The sequence below is a fragment of the Equus asinus genome, chromosome 7 (genome assembly GCF_041296235.1).
Source record: "Equus asinus isolate D_3611 breed Donkey chromosome 7, EquAss-T2T_v2, whole genome shotgun sequence".
Taxonomy (NCBI): domain Eukaryota; kingdom Metazoa; phylum Chordata; class Mammalia; order Perissodactyla; family Equidae; genus Equus; species Equus asinus.
In genome coordinates this window covers 76845776-76868779 of record NC_091796.1, presented here as the reverse complement: position 1 = coordinate 76868779, position 23004 = coordinate 76845776, and the positions used below count along the sequence as shown (strand labels likewise).

General features: G+C 46.3%; 1 protein-coding gene across 1 annotated transcript in view; it reads left to right on the top strand.

Annotated features, from left to right (window-relative positions):
• Positions 1-22738, top strand: part of ZFYVE26 (zinc finger FYVE-type containing 26) — a 62097-nt gene extending 39359 nt beyond the window's left edge. The window contains exons 29-42 of the mRNA XM_014862415.3: positions 332-468; positions 2434-2465; positions 3111-3247; positions 4190-4410; positions 7544-7691; positions 7943-8152; positions 8700-8918; positions 13130-13327; positions 14237-14436; positions 15264-15405; positions 15696-15755; positions 16955-17137; positions 17756-17800; positions 20684-22738. Of these exons, the coding sequence (XP_014717901.3) occupies positions 332-468; positions 2434-2465; positions 3111-3247; positions 4190-4410; positions 7544-7691; positions 7943-8152; positions 8700-8918; positions 13130-13327; positions 14237-14436; positions 15264-15405; positions 15696-15755; positions 16955-17137; positions 17756-17800; positions 20684-20887 (2136 nt within the window). The 3' untranslated portion in view covers positions 20888-22738. The remainder of the gene's footprint in view (positions 1-331; positions 469-2433; positions 2466-3110; positions 3248-4189; positions 4411-7543; positions 7692-7942; positions 8153-8699; positions 8919-13129; positions 13328-14236; positions 14437-15263; positions 15406-15695; positions 15756-16954; positions 17138-17755; positions 17801-20683) is intronic.
• Positions 22739-23004: the final 266 nt, after the last annotated feature.

The window sequence follows — 23004 nt, the reverse complement described above, 5'->3', positions numbered from 1 at the left end:
CCCACATTAGCTGAGAAAGTCACTTCTTCCCCACTGCTTTTTGCTATGTCTTTATGTGTTGCCTCCACCAACAGGGAGAGTTTGTCAGGAGCTATTGCAAAATTGTCCTTGACTTGGGCATCTTTGTCCATTGACAGAAATGTCTTTAAATGTCAGCTTCTTGAAGGCAAGAACTGGTGTGTTCTTTCTCAGTAGAGGCCCAAGTAGAGGTTCTTAATAAGTCACAGCGGACTGATACCAAGAATGAATGGGTTGACAGATACACTCACAGGTCCTGCAATCTCACCTTCTCTTCTTCCTTATTCCTTCTTTTCCTGATGGCACTCCTCAGTTTAACAGGCGTCATCATTGTCGCCGCTGTGGCCGGCTAGTGTGCAATTCCTGCTCCACTAAGAAAATGGTGGTGGAAGGCTGCAGAGAGAACCCTGCTCGCGTGTGTGACCAGTGCTATAGTTACTACAACAAAGAGTGAGTGTCCTGCAAGCAGGACTGCTACTATTATTGACCACTGCACCCTCCTCCAGGTCCTTACACTCCTAGGGGTCTCATTGTGGAGAGCATCTCAAATCTGGAACAATTACAAATAGTTTTAGTTTAACAATAACACTGAAATGCCATTAACTCTACAATGAAATGTTTGACCTTGGTCAGAGAAACTTCCTCTGACCAAGAGCAGATGAGAGGAAGCTGAGCTCAAGTCTCTTACATGATGTTCTCTCTGAGATGAGGACACTTGGTTCTTCAGCCCATCCCCTGACTCAGGCCACTGACCTTAGTTTACCAACAACCTCACCTGTTTTCCAGCCACTCTTGCTTCAGTTGGTCTCACCTGGACTCAAAGGGACATGTTCATACCTGTTCAATGTGAGGGCACCACTTGCATGAGTCTGATCTAGCTAGTCATCCTAGCTTCTTATCCACAATCAGAAGAGCCCTCACACTTTGCTACACCCAGTTCAGCTGGTGACAAATTTCGGATACTGCTCATACCTCTAGCAAGTCTGATCAAAACTGTGTTTGCTGGATCAGTGTTGCTCAGTTTTTTCCGCTACTTCTAGCACCACAGGAGAGTGAAATAGACTCCTAGAGCGTCCGGGAATATGAGCCAAAGCAACTATCAAAAAGCAAAATTACTTTGACTTCTTCATGTTTTATTTGTAGACTTAAATAGATTTTACATTCTGCTCAGTAGCTTCACAGTATTTTTGTGTTTGTTTTCATATGAACTTTTTTGGTCATATTTACCATGATAATTTACTGATCTCATAGGAAGGAATATATGCCAGGCTTATACTACGGATTCTGTTACCCTGGCAGACCACCGCCTCCCTTGGGGTGGAGTTCAGGGGAATTACCCATATACCATAGAGGTGAGATTTGAAACGAGCAGTTAGTATTGATGGGGATTCTTTCATTCAACAATCTCTCAGCAATAATCACTTTGCCCTCAAAGAGCCCCATCTTAGTGGGGAGACAGCCAACAGAAAAAGCACAAAGCCGTTGGATAAGTGCAGTGGTGGAGACACACAGCTTAGCCCAATGGGCAGGAGGTGGCACCTAGTCTGAGACTTAGAGAATGAGAAGTTAGTCGGAAAAGAAGCCAAAACAGAGCATGCCCAGAAGTGGGAGTAACAACTTCAAAGGTAGGGACAGGAGAAAATTTGGGTCATTTGAGGAAGCGTAAATAGGCAGATGATGGGCTAAGCTTCTGGCCAGCGTACCTTGGACTTAGAGGCTGGCAGCTGAATCAGGAGGACTTAGGCAATGGCACAAAGGTGTGGAGTTTGCTCTTTGGCAGCATAGGCTGGGGTTGACGAGCAGGCTCTTCATGCAGGTGATAGCCTTGGGCTCTGGCTTGTGGCATCAAGACTTTGTGCTCGGTGGCCCAAGGTGAAGTTGACCAGAGCCAGTGGCGGAGTGGGGAGGACTTTTATGGGTTGAGCACAGGTCATAGGTGGCAAGAGATTGTCTCAAGAGGTAGCCAGGCCAGGTCATAAGGGACTTTGTCTGCTGAATGGCAAATGTGGAATATTTTTACCCTGAGGAGCTACTGAAGAATTTTAAACAGAAGCATAACATGATCAGATTTGCATTTTTGAAAGCTTACTATACCTGTAAAGTAGAGAAAAGGTTGATGAAATCAGGGAGACCAATTGGGAAGCTATTGCAAAGGCCCTAGCAATAAATGATGAGGGCTCTCTCTGAGGCAGGGCTAAAGAGAGAGATGGGGACATTTAAAGAGCTATTTAGGAGATGGAATGGACAGGAAATGGTGAGTGATAGGCTGTGACAGGTGAGGAGAGAAAAGAGTTTTGGATGATTCCCTGATAACGCACTCATATAACTGAGTAAATGTCAATGCTATATACCAAGCTCAAAACAAAGAGGAGGAGGAGGGATTCAGTCATCTCATTTTTCTTTCTCTGTTTCCAGTGTGTCAGAGGAGAATCCAGGACAACCAGAAGGTGAGGCTGAATCGCGTTCCCTGTGGCTGTTTATATGTTCGAGTTGGCTCTACTTTCAGCGTATCAGCTGTACTGATTCCCTCAATGGCCACTCAATCCAACTTGGCCACAGAAGATCCTGGCATTTCTCTCAAACTGTTTCCCTTAAAGTTCATCATCATATTAACCTATCACATTGGCCCATTAGCTTCCAGCATTGAGAAGGCCAGCAACCAAAGAATTTGGTCCTTAATTTTAGTGGGTTATTTCTTTTTTTCCCCTCTAGGTTCCCCATCACCACCATCCTACCTCCCAATGCTTCCTCCTTCCCGCTCAGTAATCACTAGTCATAGTTTGACCTCTATTCTTCCACAGCAGGTTAGTTTTTAGAGTAGCCAATGGCTCAGCCCTTCATTTGAGAAGCCTGTGCCTTTCAGGGTTTCTCGTGTGAAGCAGTGGGGTTATATGGCAAACACTGTAACACTCATCCCAGGTCTTCCCTGGGGAGGAAGGTTTGGGGTGCTGAACATGGTTTCCTAAAGGAAAGGAAAGGGACCAAGGAAAGAGAGGGCCCTATCCCTGCCTCCAGCTCTCACCAGCGCACTGGACTGGGTAGACTGGGCTGCTGGCCAGTGACTGACGCGTGAATGGCATTTCTCTCCTCAGTACCAGACAGCTCCAAGACTGAAAGCCCTCCGTACTCAGCGGTGGTGAGAGTCCCTAAGGCAGCTGAGGTGGAATGGATTTTGGATCTGAATGAGGAGGAAAATGAGCTGGTGCGGAGTGAATTTTACTATGAGCAGGTAAGAGCAATAAAATCTGAGTTCTTTTGATGTGTAGTGTAGTATTTGAGTTTATGACATAGAGTAGTATGGCAGGAAATGCAGAGATAGGCGAACACAACCTGGCCTTCGCTTGCTTACAGTGTAATAATATGGGAGCTAGGACAAGTAAGGCCAGTTAAGGCAGGAAATGAGGAGCATCTTGGGAAATGCACCAGAGGAGATCAGGAAAGGCTTCATGGAAGAGGTAACATGGAAGACGAGCAGTAGAAGTTTGACAAGAAGTTTGTGGGTTGTGAGGTGAGGATAAGGGAAAGACAAAGAGTGCAAAACTGAAGCATCTGAGCAAAGGCACAGTGTCACAAATTGCAGGACATGACTGGGGAATTGGAAACGGTTTAATCCAGAGGGAATATAGGATGTTAATAGAGAGGTAGTAAAAGATAGGATTGAAATGGGCTATTTATGTTTAGGGCCTTGAATTCTGCAGTAAGGAATATGTACTCAGTAGGCATCAGGGACCATGAAAGGTTTCAGAGTGTGCTTTGGGAATACTTAATTTAGCAGCAGTGTTTCCAGTGGCTTCAAGTCGAGACTTCTCCAAGTGGTCAGTTAAGCAAGGTAATGGTCACAGTCCAAGCCAGCAATAAGGAGGACCTGCACTAGTGGGGCAGTAGACTGGCAAAAGGAGGGGACACATGGACATTCCCAAGAAGTAGGTAACACAGGACACAGCTGCCTTCTTCCCAGTAAAGTGACGAAACCAGCAGCCAGGGCTTTGGCCATGAAACATCTGAAATTTGTTTAGTTCCACTTCTGCTTTGCCATGGAATTTTGGCTCCTTCTTCCAGTGTTTTTCAAGCTTTGTGAAATGGGAAGAACGATTCCTGCCATCCCACTCCACTGGAAGAATGCTTTGGCCCCTGAACTCACTGTTTTTCTCTCTTCTTCCACCCTGGCCAGGCCCCTAACGCCTCCTTGTGCATTGCCATCCTGAATCTGCACCGGGACTGTGCTGCCTGTGGCCACCAGCTAATTGAGCACTGCTGCAGGCTGTCCCAGGGCCTCACCAACCCAGAGGTGGATGCAGGGCTGCTCATAGACATTATGAAGCAGCTGCTCTTTAGCGCCAAGATGATGTTCGTCAAGGCTGGCCGGAGCCAGGACCTGGCTCTTTGTGACAGGTAAATGGAAATGAGTCTCTATTCTTTCACATGGCGGTCATTTCTATCCAGCTTCTTTTTCTGACTACACCATGAGTGTTCACCTCACCAGCCTCTCTTACAAGACACGCTGAAATGTTTTGCATCTCACTTTGATGTTGATGAAATGCTGTTACCAGGTCACAAGTGGTCTTCCTCACCCTACCTTGACAGCCTGTGTCCTTCTCCTTCCATGAGTGGATACCAAAGCAGAGTGTTCTCTAGCTATACCCAGTCAGAAAGAAAGTAAAAGCTTTAGTTCATTTATAATTAAAATCAATTTAGGGGAGCACCTTTGGTCTCTGTGGAATTTTCTGGCTTTTAAAGAAAATGTGTCCTTCCTGAGTGTCCAGTTCTTAGCCTCGACTAAAACTCTCTCTGAATCTTGACCAAATTCAGACTGTGGCCTCAGGGAGTTCTGGGTAACAGATCTATAAAGCACACTGCAGAATGGTCTGCCCTGTGTCACAGGTAGGAATCTGAGTCATAGGGTTGAAGTCTGTGCAAAAGCTGTGATGAGGCCTCAGGTCCCTGCAAAACCTGCTCTGCCTCCATTCATTAACTTCACAGTGAAAACTCCTAATTCCCAGCTTACCCACCCAGATGTGTGACTCATGTTGTGTGTTCCCAGCACTCAGTTCTAGCCAGATTTGTTAGCAGAGAGAATAATTTTCTTTGGAGTGTAAGTGCCTCAGGCAGTTAATCAGAGTACTTACCTACCAACTCACCGAGAGCAAGGAGTGCACTGAATCCCAGCTTCACCACTCCCTAGCTCTGAAGCCTTGGAGAAGTCTACCAGCCTCTCTAGACCACAGTTTTCTATAAAATGGGGATGATAATAAAACTTATAGGGGTGTTATGTGGATAAAATGAGCGTATCCATGTAAAGAGCTGAGGACTGAGCCTGATCCATACTGTGTACTCCAAAAACGTTAGTTTTATTTATTTATTTATTTATTTATTTTGAGGAAGATTAGCCCTGAGCTAACATCTGCTGCCCATCCTCCTCTTTTTGCTGAGGAAGACTGGCCCTGAGCTAACATCTGTGCCCATCTTCCTCTACTTTATATGTGGGACATCTACCACAGCATGGCTTGCCAAGCGGTGCCATGTCTGCACCAGGGATCCAAACCGATGAACCCCAGGCTACCGAAGCGGAACGTGCGTACTTAATCACTGCACCACCAGGCCAGCCCCTAGTTTTATTGTTTTTATTAACAAAAACCAGAAGGTTAAGAAAGGCAGAAGGAGGTGGGACAGAAAGTAGACGGAAATATAAAGGAGTTAGCTTCATTCTTTGTATTAAGAAGCAGTAGACTCTACATCATTTTTCAAGTTGATAAATGAAGAAATAGATATGTAATATGTTAGGTAAAGTCTTTTTAAATAATCATGAAAAAAAACAAAAATCTACTAAGTTACCAGAAATGGAGGAAAGGGGGAGAAAAAAACAGAAACCACTCCATAGAGGAAAAAGTAGAAAACAAAGGAAACATGAAGAAAGATTCAAGGCAATAATAAAAATAGATCTAAATATATCTCCAATACCAGTAATGTACATAAGATAAAATTTTGTTAAAAGAAAAAGAGGGCGATTAGGCACATGTGTCTGGTGATGGATTGTAGTTAGTCTTTGGGTGGTGAACATGATGTAATCTACACAGAACTCAAAATATATTACGATGTACACCTGAAAATTATATAATGTTATAATCCGAGTTACTGCAATAAACATAAATAAATAAAATAAAACAAAAAAAGAAAGAAAAAGATATTCAGATTGGAGGAAAAAACAAATTTAATATCAAGTCCTGAGCTTCCTTCAAAATCTCATATGGATGGAGGAACTCTCTGCTTTAGGCCGAGGCAGTGCTCGCTTCACGAGGATTCTTGCCCACCCCAGGGTGCCGTGGGCTTCTCTGACAGTTTACAGCAATGGTTTCAAGTTACGCTTTCCGTCTCCCCCAGCCTAGACTCAGACAGACCCACTCCAGAGACACTGCCTTTGTGCCCCTTTGCTGACGGGCAGGGATTCAGCTCGCATGTGTTTACAACTCCTAGTTTGCAGAGTATTCTGCTCCTGTTTGTAGCTCATCCCTCCTTCTGACAGACGTTTAAATGAATGTTAAATGAATGTTTAAAAATGAAACTACACCACCTATTTTAAATGTTTCATTTTCCAAATGTATAAGTACATTATGATACGGAATTTGCTTTTATACTTACTATACTCTCCCCTACGCCATCCCCACTCGGCTGAAAATCTCTGATGGACTGAATCCCTTTCAGTGGACAAGTCAGGATCCGTGGGGGTTTTTGCTGGAATTATGGTACAAGATTCAAGAACCTGGAGCGTAGGCCTGTTGAAGGCAGCACTAGACAGAATGATCCGGCTCTCTGGGCCATCTGTCATTGTAAGGTTTTTGCAACCTTCAGGTGTCAGGAGTAAGATCAAAGGCAGCAGACCTAGTGGGCTGTGACAAGAACCCATTCTCAGCCCAGGGAGAGGATGTCAAGTCCAAGCGACTAGGGTGAGAGTGAAGGGCCAGCATGCCCCTGCCCAGCAGCGTCTCCAGGGAATGGTAGTGATGGGACCTCTGTATTGAGGAGGAGTGCAAACCATCAGTATAGTCTCTGTGCCTTCTCTCAAGCAAGCAAGGTTCAAAAGGACCAAAAGGCAAATAGGTAACCTGTGAGTCTCCAACATTCAATGTAAAGGCCTGGCCTCTCATTGAAGACCTGCGCATCCCTACTCCGCGTGTTCATATCTAACATTTGATGAGTGCCTGCAAAGTTCCAGACACTATCCTAAGCCCTTTGGCTTGAGTTATTTCATTTTATCCTGAAAACTCCCTGTTTTATGTCCATTTTACAGATGAGTAAATGGAGGCAGAGAAAGGTTAACTAATCCGCCAAAGGTCATAGAGCTGCTAAATGATGGAGTTGGGAGTTGGTATTCAGAGTCTGACTCCAGAGTCTTCTCTCATAGTGTCTGTGTACCTCTCACTTCTCATTATCACATTTCACGTTGGAAATGAAATAGAAAACCTTTAAGCACCAACTATTCTAGGTAAGACTGTGGAGCCTCATTACCTTGCCCTTTTCCTCCCTGCAGCTACATCAGCAAGGTAGATGTCCTGAATATTTTAGTTGCTGCTGCCTATCGCCATGTGCCATCTCTGGATCAGATCTTACAGCCGGCTGCAGTAACCAGGTTAAGGAACCAGCTTTTGGAAGCTGAGTACTACCAACTAGGCGTTGAGGTGAGGCAAAGACAAAGCTTACTTCTGCCCAACTGTAATGAATTGCCTTTGCCTAGCCTTGCAAACAGGGATTGCCATCTGTCAGTTGTTCTTGCCCATAGGGAAATATCCAGGGCATGACCAGTTTGCCCATGTGGGAGTAATGGCAGGTGCAAGGGGGCAGGAATGATTGGCAACAAGGGGATAGAATAGGCCCCTGGGACTCTCAGGCCTTGTTGTAGGTACCCTCTCACTAAAGATTCTTCCACCAGGTCTCCACAAAGACGGGGCTTGATACCACTGGGGCGTGGCACGCATGGGGTATGGCCTGCCTCAAAGCTGGGAACCTCGCTGCCGCACGGGAGAAGTTCAGTCGCTGTCTGAAGCCCCCTTTTGACCTCAATCAGCTGAGTCAGGGCTCAAGACTGGTACAGGATGTGGTTGAGTATCTGGAGTCCACAGCGAGGCCACTCCTGTCCTTGGTAAGAGCACAGCAGGCGGGGGACAGCTCAGGGTGGGAGGCCCAGAGCAGGAATGCCCTGGGGAACGGATCAGCTTCCACTCAGCCGGCAGTGGCAGTCCTGGCTCAGAGCTGCCAGGTTTGGATTTTGTTCTTTCCATTACGTATAGTTAGATAAGTAACTATATATGGTTAGAATAGCAATACAGAGTCAAAGTTTTTAAAAGACAAACTACAGAAAACTATTTTTTAAACAATAAAAATCATGTATAATCCCATACCCAGACTTAAGTAGTATTTAGATTTTGGTGAATTTTCTGTTATGTTTTTTAATGAAGTTGGTGTTATACAGTATTATAATATATAGAATTTTATATGTAATATATTCTATATAATAGTAATTAAATATAAATTCCATATACTATAATACTATCTGTTTTTCTACCCTTAAAACTGTGTTGTGAGCATTTTGCCATATTGTTAAATATTCTTTGAAAGCAATGTTTTCAGAAGCTTCTGAGAACTTACTGAGTCCCATTTTTCCCTCATACTTTCTCCTTTCCTATCAGCAAGATGATGATTACTTTGCCACCTTGAAAGAGCTGGAAGCTACCCTTCGGACCCAGAGCCTCTCTCTGGAGGTGATTCCTGAAGGGAAGATCATGAACAACACCTACTACCAAGAATGCCTCTTCTACCTGCATAACTACAGCACCAACCTGGCCATCGTCGGCTTCTATGTGAGGCACAGCTGCCTGCGGGAAGCCCTGCTGCACCTCCTCAGCAAGGTGGGGCACGCAAACACAGCTCTCGAAGGGCAGGACCTGCTTCCCCCACCAAGGTCAGCCCACTCCACTTTAAGGGCGGTGATCACCCCCCCTTAAACTTAATCTAGTGTTGAGCTACGAGAGCATCTCTGGCAGAGTCAAGTTAAAGTGGAAAGTTCTGTCTACGCCAGTCATGATTTGATGAGTGTGCAACCAGTCTTAACCTGGATCCCAAATTACCCTTCTGACTGGCAATGACAAATTTCATCCCTTCTCCCAAAATATAGAACAGAATCCAATAGTAGTTGAGAGCATGGTGTCTGGAATGAGATACTTGATATAAGTGGCGTGACCTTGTGCAAATTGTTTTACCTCTCTCTGTTTCCAGACACCTCCCACCTGCCCTAGGGCTGTGTCCCACTGCTGACCCCGTTGCTCGTCCACTCCAGCTTGTTACCACCAGGGCCAGGAAGCACCCGTGGCACAGATCCTATATTTGGGCCTCGAATATCTAATGGAAGAGTGTGCTCCCTTCTTTTCTCTGACATCCTCTGCCCTCCTTCCGTGGGAGGCAGAGGCACCACTGAAGTGCATTATTTCTGTGGAGCTATTGTTAAGCAAAGCCAGGACTCTGTTTCACCATGACCCTTTGGCAATACCTCTTTTATCCCGATGTTCCGTGAAAACCTCCTGAGGAACTGGCTGATTCGTACCAAATTTCTTGTAAAATTAAAGGAGCACAAGGTATACTTTAATTTCAAAATGGCAGCCAGTGAAAGTTTACAAATAGCTATCTTCTAGGATTGCTCCACAGGAAGTCAACAGTTCACAGAGTCGTGGAAATCACACCCCTGTAGGGCAGTGAGAGAGAAATGTTTTCACAGCTGCCTTAGCTACTGTGTCTTAGTTACTCACTGGGTCTTAGCTACTCACTGGTCTTAGCTACTAACTGGGTCTCAAAAATAATGTAAAACTTATATTATCTGGAATTTAATTGTTAAGTTTTTTCCTTTTCCTCGGTTTCCAAGTGAGTTTTGAGGTCAGGCTGCTTCTCCCAAGCACAAATTGAGAGTGGAAATCACCCAGCTCTGTTTCTTCTAACTGACGCCTCATCCAGAGAGTTAAGCTGCTTACTTACTTATCTTGGTATAAGCTGATGAAAAGCATTGCCCCTATTTACATTTGTCAGAGCTAGGAAAGAAGCCTTCTTTTTATCTCCTGTAATCACAGTTACCCTTGAACTGAATCTCTCATCTTAATTCTCAAGCAGGTAAGGAACAACAGAAGAAAACATTGTGAAAACTATGACTGACTTCCTGAAACATGGTATTCTCTTGCTAGGCTTATTCCCAGCTCTTTCACCCCTTTACTTACCACACTGCCCCAGAGTGAGCTTTCTGAAACATAATACGTGTTATTTATGGCATTCATAATTCATGTTGTTCACCTCTAAAAGGCCTTCAGTAGATTCCCATGGCCACAGGATGAAGTCACAATTCCTCAGCATGCATACAGGACCCACCAGGATCAGGCCCCCTTATTTCTCTAGTTTAGTTTCACCACAAATCCTGTCTATACCCTGCATTCCAGACTTACCTAATTACTTAAGTTTTCCTGATTGTTCCATGTGCTTTCTTCCCTCCACAAGTCTTCATGGACCGTTCCCCTACCTAAAATGCCCTGCCTTTCCTTGTTTTCTTGGAAAACTGCTGTTTATCCGTTCAGACCCTCTCTGTTGAACATTCACAGAACACACAAACAACATTAATGACCTCCTCCTATACACCCCAATTGTAGTAGAACATAGCTGTTGTTGCATTTATCCTCCTGGATTGCAGCTATTTGTTTACAGTGATATCTTTCTTTCTGGACCGAGAAGGCCTGTATTTTCCTTTTCTGTGTCTTTAGATGCCTGGCCTAGTGCCGGTTATGAGTGAATGAGTGGATAGATGAATGGATGAAATGAAAGTTCTTAAGGAACCTTCTTTTGAGAAATTGTTGTTCTTTTGAGGCATTCCACCTTTCTTATGGATCCTGCTGCTTCTTAAAGTCTGTCCTACAGATTTTTGGTTAGGTCTGTGTTTCTCAGGAACCGCGAGAATCGGGAAAGGAGTCCTCACCCACTGTGGATGTTCTCAGAGCCCACGTCTTCTCTACTTCTAAATAGCTTGTGCCCAGTGCTACAAGGCTGGCATGGTTACACTACCCTGAGTTTATAGCCATCCTTTTCTCTCCTCCGTTAGTTTCTCATAATCTATAGTCTGATGCCCAAATGATTTTCCTTTCTATGGCTATGGGATGGGGGTTTATGACTCAGGGTCTCCAAACCACAGGTGGAGCAAGGGCACTAGTACGCATGGCACTTTCCTAAGGAGTTGGTCCATAATGTTTATCATTTATTCATTCATCCAAGAAATATTTCTTAAATAGCCAAGGAATATTGTGGGCACTAGAGATATAGCAGTGAAAAAAAAACAGACAGAAATATCTGCCTTCATAAAACTTATGTTATAGTAGGAAGAGAGAGGCAATAAACAAGGTAAATAAACATAATGGACGTGATGAGTAACAAGAAGAGTAAAGCAGGGAAGGGGGAGGGGTGGATCGTGCAGTTTTAGACAGATGCCCAGCAAGATGACCTCTGAGTCAAGGCCTGAAGGAGGCGGAAGAGAGCCCTGCGTTCATGAGGATGCATGGTACAGGTGGAGGGAGGAGAAGTGGCAGGGTGAGGGTGGCTTCAGCAGAGTGAGCAGGGGACAGGGTAGTGGTAGCTAAGGTCAGAAAGGTAACAAGCCAGATGGTCCAGGGGTCATATAGGGCCTTGTAGACATTGCAAGGATCCAACCTTTGTGCTGAGTGAGAATGAAAACCATTGGAACATTTCGAGTGGAGGAGTTACATGCTGACTTATGTTTTTTTGTTGTTGTTTTTTTTTAAAGATTTTATTTTTTCCTCTTTCTCCCCAAAGCCCCCCGGTACATAGTTGTGTATTCTTCGTTGTGGGTTCCTCTAGTTGTGGCATGTGGGACGCTGCCTCAGCGTGGTCTGACGAGCAGTGCCATGTCCGCGCCCAGGATTCGAACCGACAAAACACTGGGCCGCCTGCAGCGGAGTGCGCGAACTTAACCACTCGGCCACGGGGCCAGCCCCTGACTTATGTTTTAATGGGATCATTCAGGTTGATTGGTTGGCATTAGGGAAAAAAGAGGCAGGAGTGGAAGATGTAGACCAGGGAGGAGGCTGTTAGAATAATCCAGGCAAGTGGTGGTGATGGGTTGGGCCAGTGTCGCACATGGAGGTGGTGAGAAGTGGTCAGATACATGCAGATTCTGTGTGTATTTTGATGGTAGAGCCAATAGAATTTACCAATGAATTTGATGTGGGGAAGTGAGGGAAAGATAACCAAGGTTTTTGGCCTGAACAATTAGAAGAACAAAATTGCCATCTGAGGAAGGGAAGACTGCAAAAGAGTAGATGTGGAAGGAGCAATAGGAGTGCAGTCTTGGTGTATTAAGTTTACTAGATGCCCGAGAGGACTTTGAGCAAGCAACTGGATAGAAGCTGGAGCCACAGATCTGGAGTTCAGGAGGAATGAAGAGGCTGGAAACGGGGATTTAGGAATAATCAGCAAATAGACTTAAAGCCATGATTCTGTATGAAATCACCGAAAGAGTGAGTGTACATAGAAAAGAGAACAGCTTCCTCCTAAGCCCTGGGGACATTAACAGGAGTCAGAGAAGGAGACTGAGAAGGAGTAGCCAGAGACACAGAAAGAAAACCTGGAGAGGGTGGTGTCCTGGAAGCCAAATACAGAAAATTTTTCAAGGAAGAGGAAGCCATCAGCTGTATCAAAAGCTGTTGATAGATCAGATGGAAGACAAGGACTAAGAATTTTAGATTTAACCATTTAGAGGTCGTTGGTGACCTAAGGGGCAGTTTCAGAGGAGTTGTGGGTACAAAAGCTGAATAAGAGTGGGTTCAGGAGACCATCACAGGAGAGAACCTGGAGACGGGCAGTGTAGATAACTCTGTCAAGGAGCTTTTCTGCACAGGGAAGGAGGGAAGTGAGCAGTCACCAGAGTGGGATTCTCAGAGGTATCTGTGACATGCAAAAGGCTAGGAAGCACTGCTATAGGAGGATGCTGAAGGCAGGTGAGTGGAAGGAAATTCAGAGTGGATCCCACACAGTGCCAGAACCAGGCTTGTTGACTTTTTGGCTTGCTCTGCTCCAGGAGAGTCCTCCAGAAGTCTTCATAGAAGGCATTTTCCAGCCAAGCTATAAAAGTGGGAAGCTACACACCTTGGAAAACTTGTTGGAATCCATTGATCCTACCTTGGAGAGCTGGGGAAAGTACTTGATTGCTGCCTGCCAGCATTTACAGAAGAAGAACTACTACCACATTCTGTACGAGCTGCAGCAGTTTATGAAGGTAATAGCAGCCCATCCTGCCTTCTGCCTCTGTTGGTGCCACACGAGGAGTCTACACAAGATGAGGGGACAAGGCTGCCATTTGGTCCCTGGCCTTGCTATTTAACCAACCCTAGAGCAAATCCATGTAGCTCTCTAGCATCATTAAATAATATTAGGATTTCTATCCTCATCCCAAAGAGGCAAACTTTAATCTTATCAGTAACGGCGTTCTTCAGAGTTCAAGGAATGTGAAAGTAAAAAAGAGGTATGTGGCATTTTCAAGGTAAGCATGAGGCATGAATGCAGAATTCATAAGGAATGATGGAGAAGTGTTTCTAGAGAAGGTGCATGAAGGGAGAGGTTACAAGTTTCTCCCAATATGTCTGAGGGTTGCTATTGCTAAATCAGAGAAATTGAATTACTTGATGTCAAAGTAAGAGTGAAGCCAAGTTGAGTGGAGAATCGGAAGTATCCTTTTTTCTTTCTTTTTTTTTTTTTTGCTGAGGAAGATTAGCCCTGAGCTAACATCTCTGCCAATCTTTCTCCACTTTATATGTGGGTCACTGCCACAGCGTGGCTGACAAATGGTATAGGTCTGCACCTGGGATCTGAACCTGCAAACCCAGTCCCCCAAAGCAGAGCACACCGAACTTAACCACTACACCACAGAGCCAGCCCCTGAAGTATCCTTTTTTAAGATCTCGTCTGTGGTGGAATAATGTCCTGCCTAAGAGCTCAGCCAGTCAGTTCAATTTAGGATCTCTTGGGCCTAGGAGTAACTGATACAAAATTGTTGTAAAGCTGATGATGGGAGTGGGTGCTGGCAACCAGGCTCCATGGGCAGAAATCAGATCAGAATTCTCCTCACACTCTCACCCTCCACTTTCCCTGGTCTGCTTTGACCTGAATGTTCATTTTCCTCTTCTAGGACCAAGTCCGGGCTGCCATGACCTGTATCCGGTTCTTCAGTCACAAAGCAAAGACGTATACGGAACTGGGAGAGAAGCTCTCATGGCTGCTTAAGGCCAAGGATCACCTGAAGATCTACCTCCAAGAAACCTCCCACGGCACTAGAAGGAAGAAAACCACCTTCTTCCGAAAGAAGATGACTGCAGCTGATGTGTCAAGGTAGCTTGGGGTTCAGGGAACAGGAAGGGTTGGAACTGAGTGTCTGTCTGTTGGTGATGAAGCCACTCTCCCCATCCCTGAACTCTTGGGAAAAAAGAAAAAACACAACTGAAAGGAATCATTCCTAGATGGTAGTGTCTAGAGGAGCTTGTAGGAGAGGAGAAGGGGGCGGGGATTGGAATCACATGCTATGATCAGACTAAACTCGAAACCCCTTAAAATAGGCAGAAGAGGTCCTGTATGATCTGGCCCCTGCCCGCATCTCCATCTTTATCTCACGCTACTCTCTACTTCGTTGCTGAGCACCAGTCACACCAGCCTCCTGGGGGTTCCTCAACACACCAAGTCCTTCCCTCCTCTCAGCCTTTAGGCTTGCCAATCCCTCTGCTTAGAACATAACATCTCAAGTAAATGCTCCACCGCTACTGTTTATTGTCTCCATGGGCCCAATCGCTAGATATTTTGTATGTGTTTGTTCCTGATTTCTCTCTCCCCTAGCCTGTGAACCCTTTGAGGGCAGGGTTCATGTCTCTCTTGAACTCTGTCACTGTTAGCAGCACTCGGGTGCTCTGTAAATACGTACTGATTCAGGCACGGGACCTCATCCAGCTCCACGGAACATCTAACTATTGTGATTTGTACAGGGCGCCACTAGACTACCCATTTTTGTCTTGTCGTAACTGCTCAGAGCCTATTCTGGATCGCTTTTCCTCCACATTATGTCTTTTGCCTTTTCCATTGCCATCTTATTGTGATTTCCCTGTCACTCGCCTCTAGTCCCTCCTGAGGCCCCTCAGGAGGCTAGACTGCATCTCCTGTCACCGCAGGCACATGAACACACTTCAGCTGCAGATGGAAGTGACCAGGTTCTTACATCGGTGTGAAAGTGCAGGGACTGCTCAGATCACCACCTTGCCTCTGCCAACCCTGTTTGGAAATAACCACATGAAAATGGATGTTGCCTGCAAGGTACGGACGAGGTTTCAGACCTCTGGCAGACTGTTCCTCTCCTTCCGGACACTCACAATTGTGATCTAGTCATTATTTCAGTTCTTTGTTTCATGGCTGCATCCCCACTAGAATGTGAGCCACGGAGGGCTGGAGATCAAGTCCATTTTGATTACACTCGTATCCCTGGTGCCTGGCACTTCGTGGAGTCTGAACAAGTATTTGTTGAATAAATAGGGGCCCTCATTCTTGACTGAGGGGCTGCTCCAGTAATTATTGCTTCTGTAAGCCTATTTTCCTCTCCTTTTCAGGTCATGCTAGGAGGGAAAAATGTAGAAGATGGTTTTGGAATTGCATTCCGTGTTCTGCAGGTATGACTGGGCTGACTCAAGATTATGCTGAAGGCGATCAGCACCTGGTCACACTTCTGGGGGAGATTAACCTTCAGAAAACCTTTATCCCAAGAAAAGCAGATTTACATGTACATGAAGGGTGAAATCAAGGAGATGGCTATTACAGAACTGGGTCAAATTCAAGACTCTACGCTATTCTGCCAAAAGCCAGTAACCAATGATAAATTCATCAAAAGGTAGTGAATCAGTACCTGAAACCCAGCCTAGGGCAGGTCCCCACAGCTGTGTCCCTCTATTCGCCCCCGCAGGGCTGGAGGAGGTGGCTGGGAGTAGAGACGGGGTGTTTCCTTTGCGTCAGGAGGGGCCACTGGCAGCAAGGGGCTGCCCCTCCATTCTCCATCTGTCCAGGAACTGGCTCAAGGAGTACATTTTCTGTTGCTTGTGATAAGAGGACACAGGTGTGTCTGTGGGGCTGGAGCAGAGGCTGGAACGGGGCACTGAAACCACAAGTGGCAGAGTCTCTCCAGACCACCCCCCAACACCCTAAGGACCATCACTCTCTGGGCAGGCGGGGTCTTGAATGCATTGTGTGTGTCTCAGAGATCAATAGCTTCTTGAACAATCGGTCAGATTTCTTTCTTCCCACCCATTTTCCATGTTGGACAAAGCTCTCCCCACATGGATATTCCTGGTGAGCAGGAAGAGCCACAGCTCCTCCCAGACCCTGTAGCAAGGATTGTCCCAGACCGGGCTCAAAGTGTTTATCTGGTAGATGCCAACCAATCAGTCTTTTGGTGAATGGTCTATTTCCAAACACTAAGACATCTCTTAACAGAGTGCCAACTGTCCCGGGCAGAAATACCAGCCCCCAACTTCCCTTTCCCAAGAGAAAAGTGACTCATTAGACAGAGAATAAACCAGTCCTGAGAATTTGATTCAAATGTTTTCAGAAAGTGACACAGCAGCCAGCAGATGTTCCCTTTTAGGTATTAAGATTATGATTTTTATGGACGCTTCCTAAATGTCTGCCTAACTCCAGAGAGGAATTTTTGCTTTTTGTTTGTTTGTTTGTTTCTTATATGTATATTTTCTGTTATGACTATAATCAATATGGCTTATCTGCACCAAGCATAGTGGGAGCTTTTTAAATGTTGCTGGCCTTCCCGCTGCTGATGTCGCATGCCACCCTAAGCCCATCTCCGCATGTTCCGTTCTAGGATTTCCAGCTGGACGCTGCCATGACCTACTGCAGAGCTGCCCGGCAGTTGGTGGAGAGGGAGAAATACAGTGAGATCCGACAACTGCTCAAGTGCGTCAGCGAGTCAGGCATGGCAGCCAAAAGTGACGGGGACACCATCCTCCTCAACTGCTTGGAAGCATTCAAGAGAATTCCACCCCAGGTGCGCTCGCTCCCATACCTCTTGGCTCCTCCATCTATTTCAGGGTCTTCACATCCCCCTCTTTATTTTTCTGTTCCCCATAGTTTACCTGAAACTGCAGTGTTCCTTTATCTTTGTGACTTCTCCGTAACAATGGCCTCACTCTAATCAATCCTGCTGTGGAAAGAAAATTCATGGTGATAACCTCTATACCTGGAAGGTGTCCCTCAACATCCCATAGTCTGATGTTATTGGCACCTGGAAGTGTCTGTGGATCGACAGAGCTGTTCCTCTCTGTGACTGTAGAGGAGGTCAGGGTGGTCCTGCACATGGCCTTTGAAGCATGTTGCCTCTGAAATTGTCCCCCTATGGCTTCTTTGTGGGGTGAAAAGAGCCATGTCCATTCATAAAGGCCAAAGACAGGCCTCTTGGGAGGTGTTCTTCCTGCTCAAATTCCCAAGTTTAGTGTTATTAGATTTCCTTTGTTGCTCTTATAGCAGGAGTTGAGTTCATAAAGAAAAGTTGGGCAGGCATCCCCACCTGAAGTCAGAACAGCTGAGCTGAGACTGTATTGGGCCTTGGGTGCCAAGCTGGGGACTCTTCTCCCTCTCACGGCTGCTGTGTTTCTCTTCTGCACAGGAGCTGGAGGGCCTGATCCAGGCAATACACAACGATGACAACAAGGTGAGCAAAATTGTCTCCAAATCCCAGTGATGCCCATGAACAGCACCTTGGGCTTGCCTGGTCATCTTTATCCCTTGCTCCCCTGGCAGTTCCATACAACCTGTATCTCAGCTTCTTTGTTATCCAGAGGTGGAGCTGGGACCCAGACAGGGGTGTAGAAAGGAGAAAGTAGATAGGGAACCTGTGAACATTGACCGCATGAGCCTTAGTCTCCCCATTTCTTTATCCTCAAGACAAACATGGCCTAGGCTGCTCTTGAATCTCATTTCCTGTACAGGTCTTCTCTCAGAGAGCCCTTTGGAAGTCCCTTGCTTCAGGTTGACTGATTGATTGAGGTTGTCAGAGTGGGCAGGTGTTTCTTTATCCTAAAAGGAAAAGGGTACCCTCCACAGTAAGAAAAAACCCCGCCCAACCCTTTGACCCACAAATGTCCGTTAGTGTCTCATTCTCCAGAGCAGGCCTCCCCCAGAGGCCAGTGAGCTCTTCCCTTTGTAGTAGGAAATCCATGAATCTTTGCTGCACGTTGTCTTGTGAGGGGTGCCAGCCAGAATGAAAGCTGCTCCTGGCTGCTCCTGTTTGTGGCTAACCATAGGCTCGATCCACCTGCCATCTGGAGGAAGGCTTACAGGCCAGGAGAGACAGGTCACACTGCCCTGGCCACCGGCAGTGGAGCGGTCTGGCAGCGAGTCCCTTATGAAGAAAACTAATGTCAGGCAAACAGCTTCTTAGACAGCCACGGAGCCGCTTCCCATGGTAGGATTGCCAACCCTTGGACTGAATTTGCAGGCCGTTTTTCAGTTAAGAGAAGAGGGAGAACATATTCTAAATATTGCTTCATTTATTTCTGCAACATCCTGATGAGATCTTACAGAAAGGATAGAATTCGGAATTCTGAAATGTGGAGAATTACTTTTCTAGAACCAGAATGAGAACCCAGTAACCAGACGAGACGCCCAGGTTCCCTGATTCCCAGACTGCAGTCCTTTTCCAAGCCTCAGTGAGCCTCAGGACAGAGGCTTTGTCCCTGGGAAAGACGTACACTAAAATCTAGACAGTTGTTAACTGCTTTTTCAAGTTTTTTCTCTCAGCAGCAATTTGAATGCACTTAAGTGATCTCAGGCCACGAGATTTTGCCAAAACCCAGCTTTCTTTAGTTCCTATTCCAGACTTTCTGGAAAAATGCCCTCCTTCTCCAGGAAAGAATTTTGCCTGCCTTGTGATATATACTTTTTTATGTTTTTAAAGGTTTTATTTTTCCTTTTTCTCCTCAAAGCCTCCCGGTACATAGTTGTATATCTTTAGTTGTGGCATGTGGGATGCCGCCTCACCATGGCTTGATGAGTGGTCCCATGTCCACGCCCAGGATCTGAACTGGTGAAACCTTGGGCCACCGAAGTGGAGCGTGCGAAGTCAACCACTCGGCCATGGGGCCGGCCCCATGATATATATTTAAAATAAATAGGTGCCAGGTGGAGCAGAAGGCCTGGGTGAGAGCTAACGTCAGAACTTGATTACTTTACTGAGCTCAGACAGTGCCGGGCATCTTCCAGCTGTCGGAGAGTACTTGTAATTGAGCTTAGGAACAGAAGGCTTTAGTGACCAAGACAGAAAAGATTGAGCGCTGAGACAGGAAGTGGGAAGAGTTCCCTCCAACCACCAGGAGGACTGTCACGGCAGAAAGTCAGCTGCTAGTGGAAGCTCTGAGGCAGCTGGTGAGGGCCCTGCTGTCCGCTGGCCTGGAACGCTGGCTAGCCAGGGAGGTGCTGGGGAGATCAGGGCCAGGGAAGGAAGGGGCTCTCGTCTCCACCAAGCTGGGGATCCATGAGACAGAGGGTATCCCAAGGTAGGAGAGACCCCACACACACACACCCAAATCTGAGCCACCTCGGATCCACACAGCAAAAGTCAAGCAGCCTGGAGTTAGACCTTTTCTAATTGTGTGTATGCATTTTCTTCCCCAAGTTTCCTGTTAAAAGATTTTAAATTCAGCAGGTTGAAAACACAAAAATAGAGAAGGGGGATCTGTGAGCCCATTGTAGGGGGCAGGTATGGTGGTTCCTTCATCCATTCACTCCCTGAATCCATATTTATCGAACACCTACTGCATGGCAGGCCCTCTGCTGGGCACCAGGAATACAAGGGGTAGAAAAAGCAGACAACTTTCCTGCCTTCATGGAGCTTAAAGTCTAGTCAAGGAGACAGACATCAATCAAATAATTACCCAAATAACTATGAAATCACAAGTTGTGGGCGATGACAGTGCTGACTCTGAAGCTGGGAGGAAGCTGAAGAGCCTGGGATAGTGGGGAGGAAGGCCTCGGAGGGCGTGGACGGTGGCCAGACTGCCCCCTGCCTACTTTCTTCTTTTTGAAGTTCTTAGCTTATTTATAATAACTTTTTGCACTATCAAATGACATAGTGTAATAGCTTAGCATCCAGAATATTTAAAGAGTTGCTATAATGTAATAAAAGGCAGGAACCTAATTATTAATTTGGCAGATGAGAAATGAGAAGAGGGCCAGCCCAGTGGCGCAGCAGTTAAGTTCGCACATTCTGCTTCTCGGCAGCCTGGGGTTGGCCAGTTCGGATCCCGGGTGCAGACATGGCACTGCATGGCAAACCATGCTGTGGTAGGCGTCCTACATAGAAAGTAGAGGAAGATGAGCATGGATGTTAGCTCAGGGCCAGTCTTCCTCAGCAAAAATGAGGAGGCCTGGCAGTAGTTAGCTCAGGGCTAATCTTCCTCAAAAAAAAAAAGAAAGAAAGAAAAGAAATGAGAAGAGAGACCTCGTCTGCCCGAGCTCTCTGACGTAGCTCTGGGTATTTGTTGCTGATTCATCGGTGATGGTTTCCCTTCCACTGTCTCTTTTACCCCATCGCCAGGTTCAGGCCTACCTGACATGTTGCAAACTTCGTTCCGCCTACTTGATTGCTGTGAAGCAAGAACACTCACGGGCCACAGTCCTCGTCCAGCAGGTGCAGCAGGCTGCCAAGAGCAGCGGGGATGCAGTTGTGCAAGACATCTGCACCCAGTGGCTTCTGACAAGCCACACCCGGGGTGCCCATGGCTCAAGCTCCAGAAAGTGACCCTGGGCCGCAGGGCCTGAGAACTGGGGACAGAAGTGATGGAGAGGCCCTCCACCTCTTTCCTCCTGTGCAGTGGGACTTCCCTGGCTGCACATAGGTCGGAAGTAGCTGGATAGGACCCTACTTGCCTTCTTGGGCAAGGACAGGACCTTTCACGCAAGTGCCATGTTTCTGTAAAATTGTGGAATCTGTGTGTGTTTGTCTGGAGATGGCCAGTTCTTTCTACCTCAGAGTGAGTGAGTCTGTGTGCACACTCCTGTGCACTCGTGTTTACACCCAAGCATTTCCGAACAAACGAAACTCTCCCCACTATAAAGAGGCACTTTACTTTAGACTTCTGCCGTTCTGGAAACCTGCCCTGCGTTTTGGTTCTTAACCCGGGTCATCCTGTTTGTACACGGTCCCTTCCATGTGGAGATGCTCCAGCAGCTTCTCATTAACTGGAAGGGTTTTACAGAGAATTGTACAGCACCACCAAAAGCATTGCCTCTTTTCCCTTCCTTTCCTTTCCCAAATTCAGAGATGGCTTTGGGGCATGTGCTACCTATGGAATAAAACTGTTCCGAGTGTCTCCTCTCACAAGCACAGGGAGTTACCGTGAGTCTTTGGAAGGCCCTCTGAACAGAAGGGTCCTCATGCGCCAGCATCTGAAAGCTAGGGGGTGTACATACAAGTAGTCAGGTCTGGAGCCCCACGCATTGGCAGGAGGGACACCGTCACATTCATGCAGCGGGGAGAGAAAGGTGAGCCTTTCCAAGCAGGAAAGCAGGGGGTACTTACAAGCACAGAGCTGGCCTTTGTGACTCCCTGCTGCAGAGTGAGAGAGCATAGTTTCCTCTCAGAGAGTCGGGAAAGGAATGGTAGGATCCTAGGACTGAATGGCTAGACTTTGCCTATTTGAGTTACAGTCCTATTTGTGCCCCTTAAATTGGTTAGGAACCAGTCCTTCTCTCCCGCTTCAGTCTCTTCAGGATGGCAGGGGGGATCTGCAGAGACCCAGCGTCACTGAGAAGGCAGTGCGCTTCTTTGTCTTAACAGAGGGTCAAGGGTTCGCTTTGGAGGTGGGCCTGTGGACAAGGTGGACGAGGGGACAGTGAATCGGTCCTGTGCAGTTGGTGGAAAACTAGGTGAAGTGCTCCTTTCATAAGCACTGGCTTGTCTTCCCACCGAGATGTGACGATGTTTTAGAAAGCATCTGTCATACTCACTGACTTGGATTTGCAAATGGGAGGCCTAGAGAGGCTCTCCAGCTCTGAGCTTCCCCCCAGCCAGAGCTCAGCCTGCTGATCTCACATTCACTGTTGAGACAAACAGGAACTGGAAGCCGAAGTATCTCTGGTGCTTAGAAACCCTGTGGATTTCCCTCTGAAGCAGGTTTTTTGATAGTAAAATAAATAACCATTATGGGTGTCTGTCAGATTCAAGGTTTTGGTCCTTTTAGAGAGAGGAAAGGCTGCAAAGAGAATACTAGGTCCTTTCAGGGGGAAGTTTGGCAAGTGGCTTTTCCCTCTTTGAGTCATGGAATGCATCTATCTTCCAGGAAACCTCATTCCCTGGCATCTGCTTGCCCTTCTGAGTCTGCCCTTTTTGCACTGAACATAAGCACTTTATATGAATGGGTTGCAAATCTTGCAGCCCTTAATTTGGGATGTTAAGACCAGATTTTCCAGACTTTTTCCTCTAACTAGTTGAACTATAAAATAGGCAACCACTTATTAGACTGACGTAAGATGAGGCTAAATGCCTTTGAGCATCACGCTGTGGTCTCCAGCAAAAAAACAAACTAATGTACATGTTGAAGGATTGACTATTTTGCCACAAGCAAACCACAATAAAGTGTCTGTCCTACAAGTTTCTTGGCTTCATGACTTCTTTGCTGTCTGGCTCCCATGCTTCCCTTCCTTTTTGCCTTGTGTTCTGTGTGGAGAAAAATGGTGGGTGAGAAAGAACGGATGGCCTTCGACTCTTAAATTTCTCTGAATGATTCCCATCATAACTAATGGCTCTTTGGTTGAGCTTTATCTCAAATTTCCTGTGTTTTGAAAACTGTTAGTGGACTCTACCACCAGGAAACTTTTGTGCTTCAGTTGGAGTGGTGGGTGGAGAGAGGTTGTATA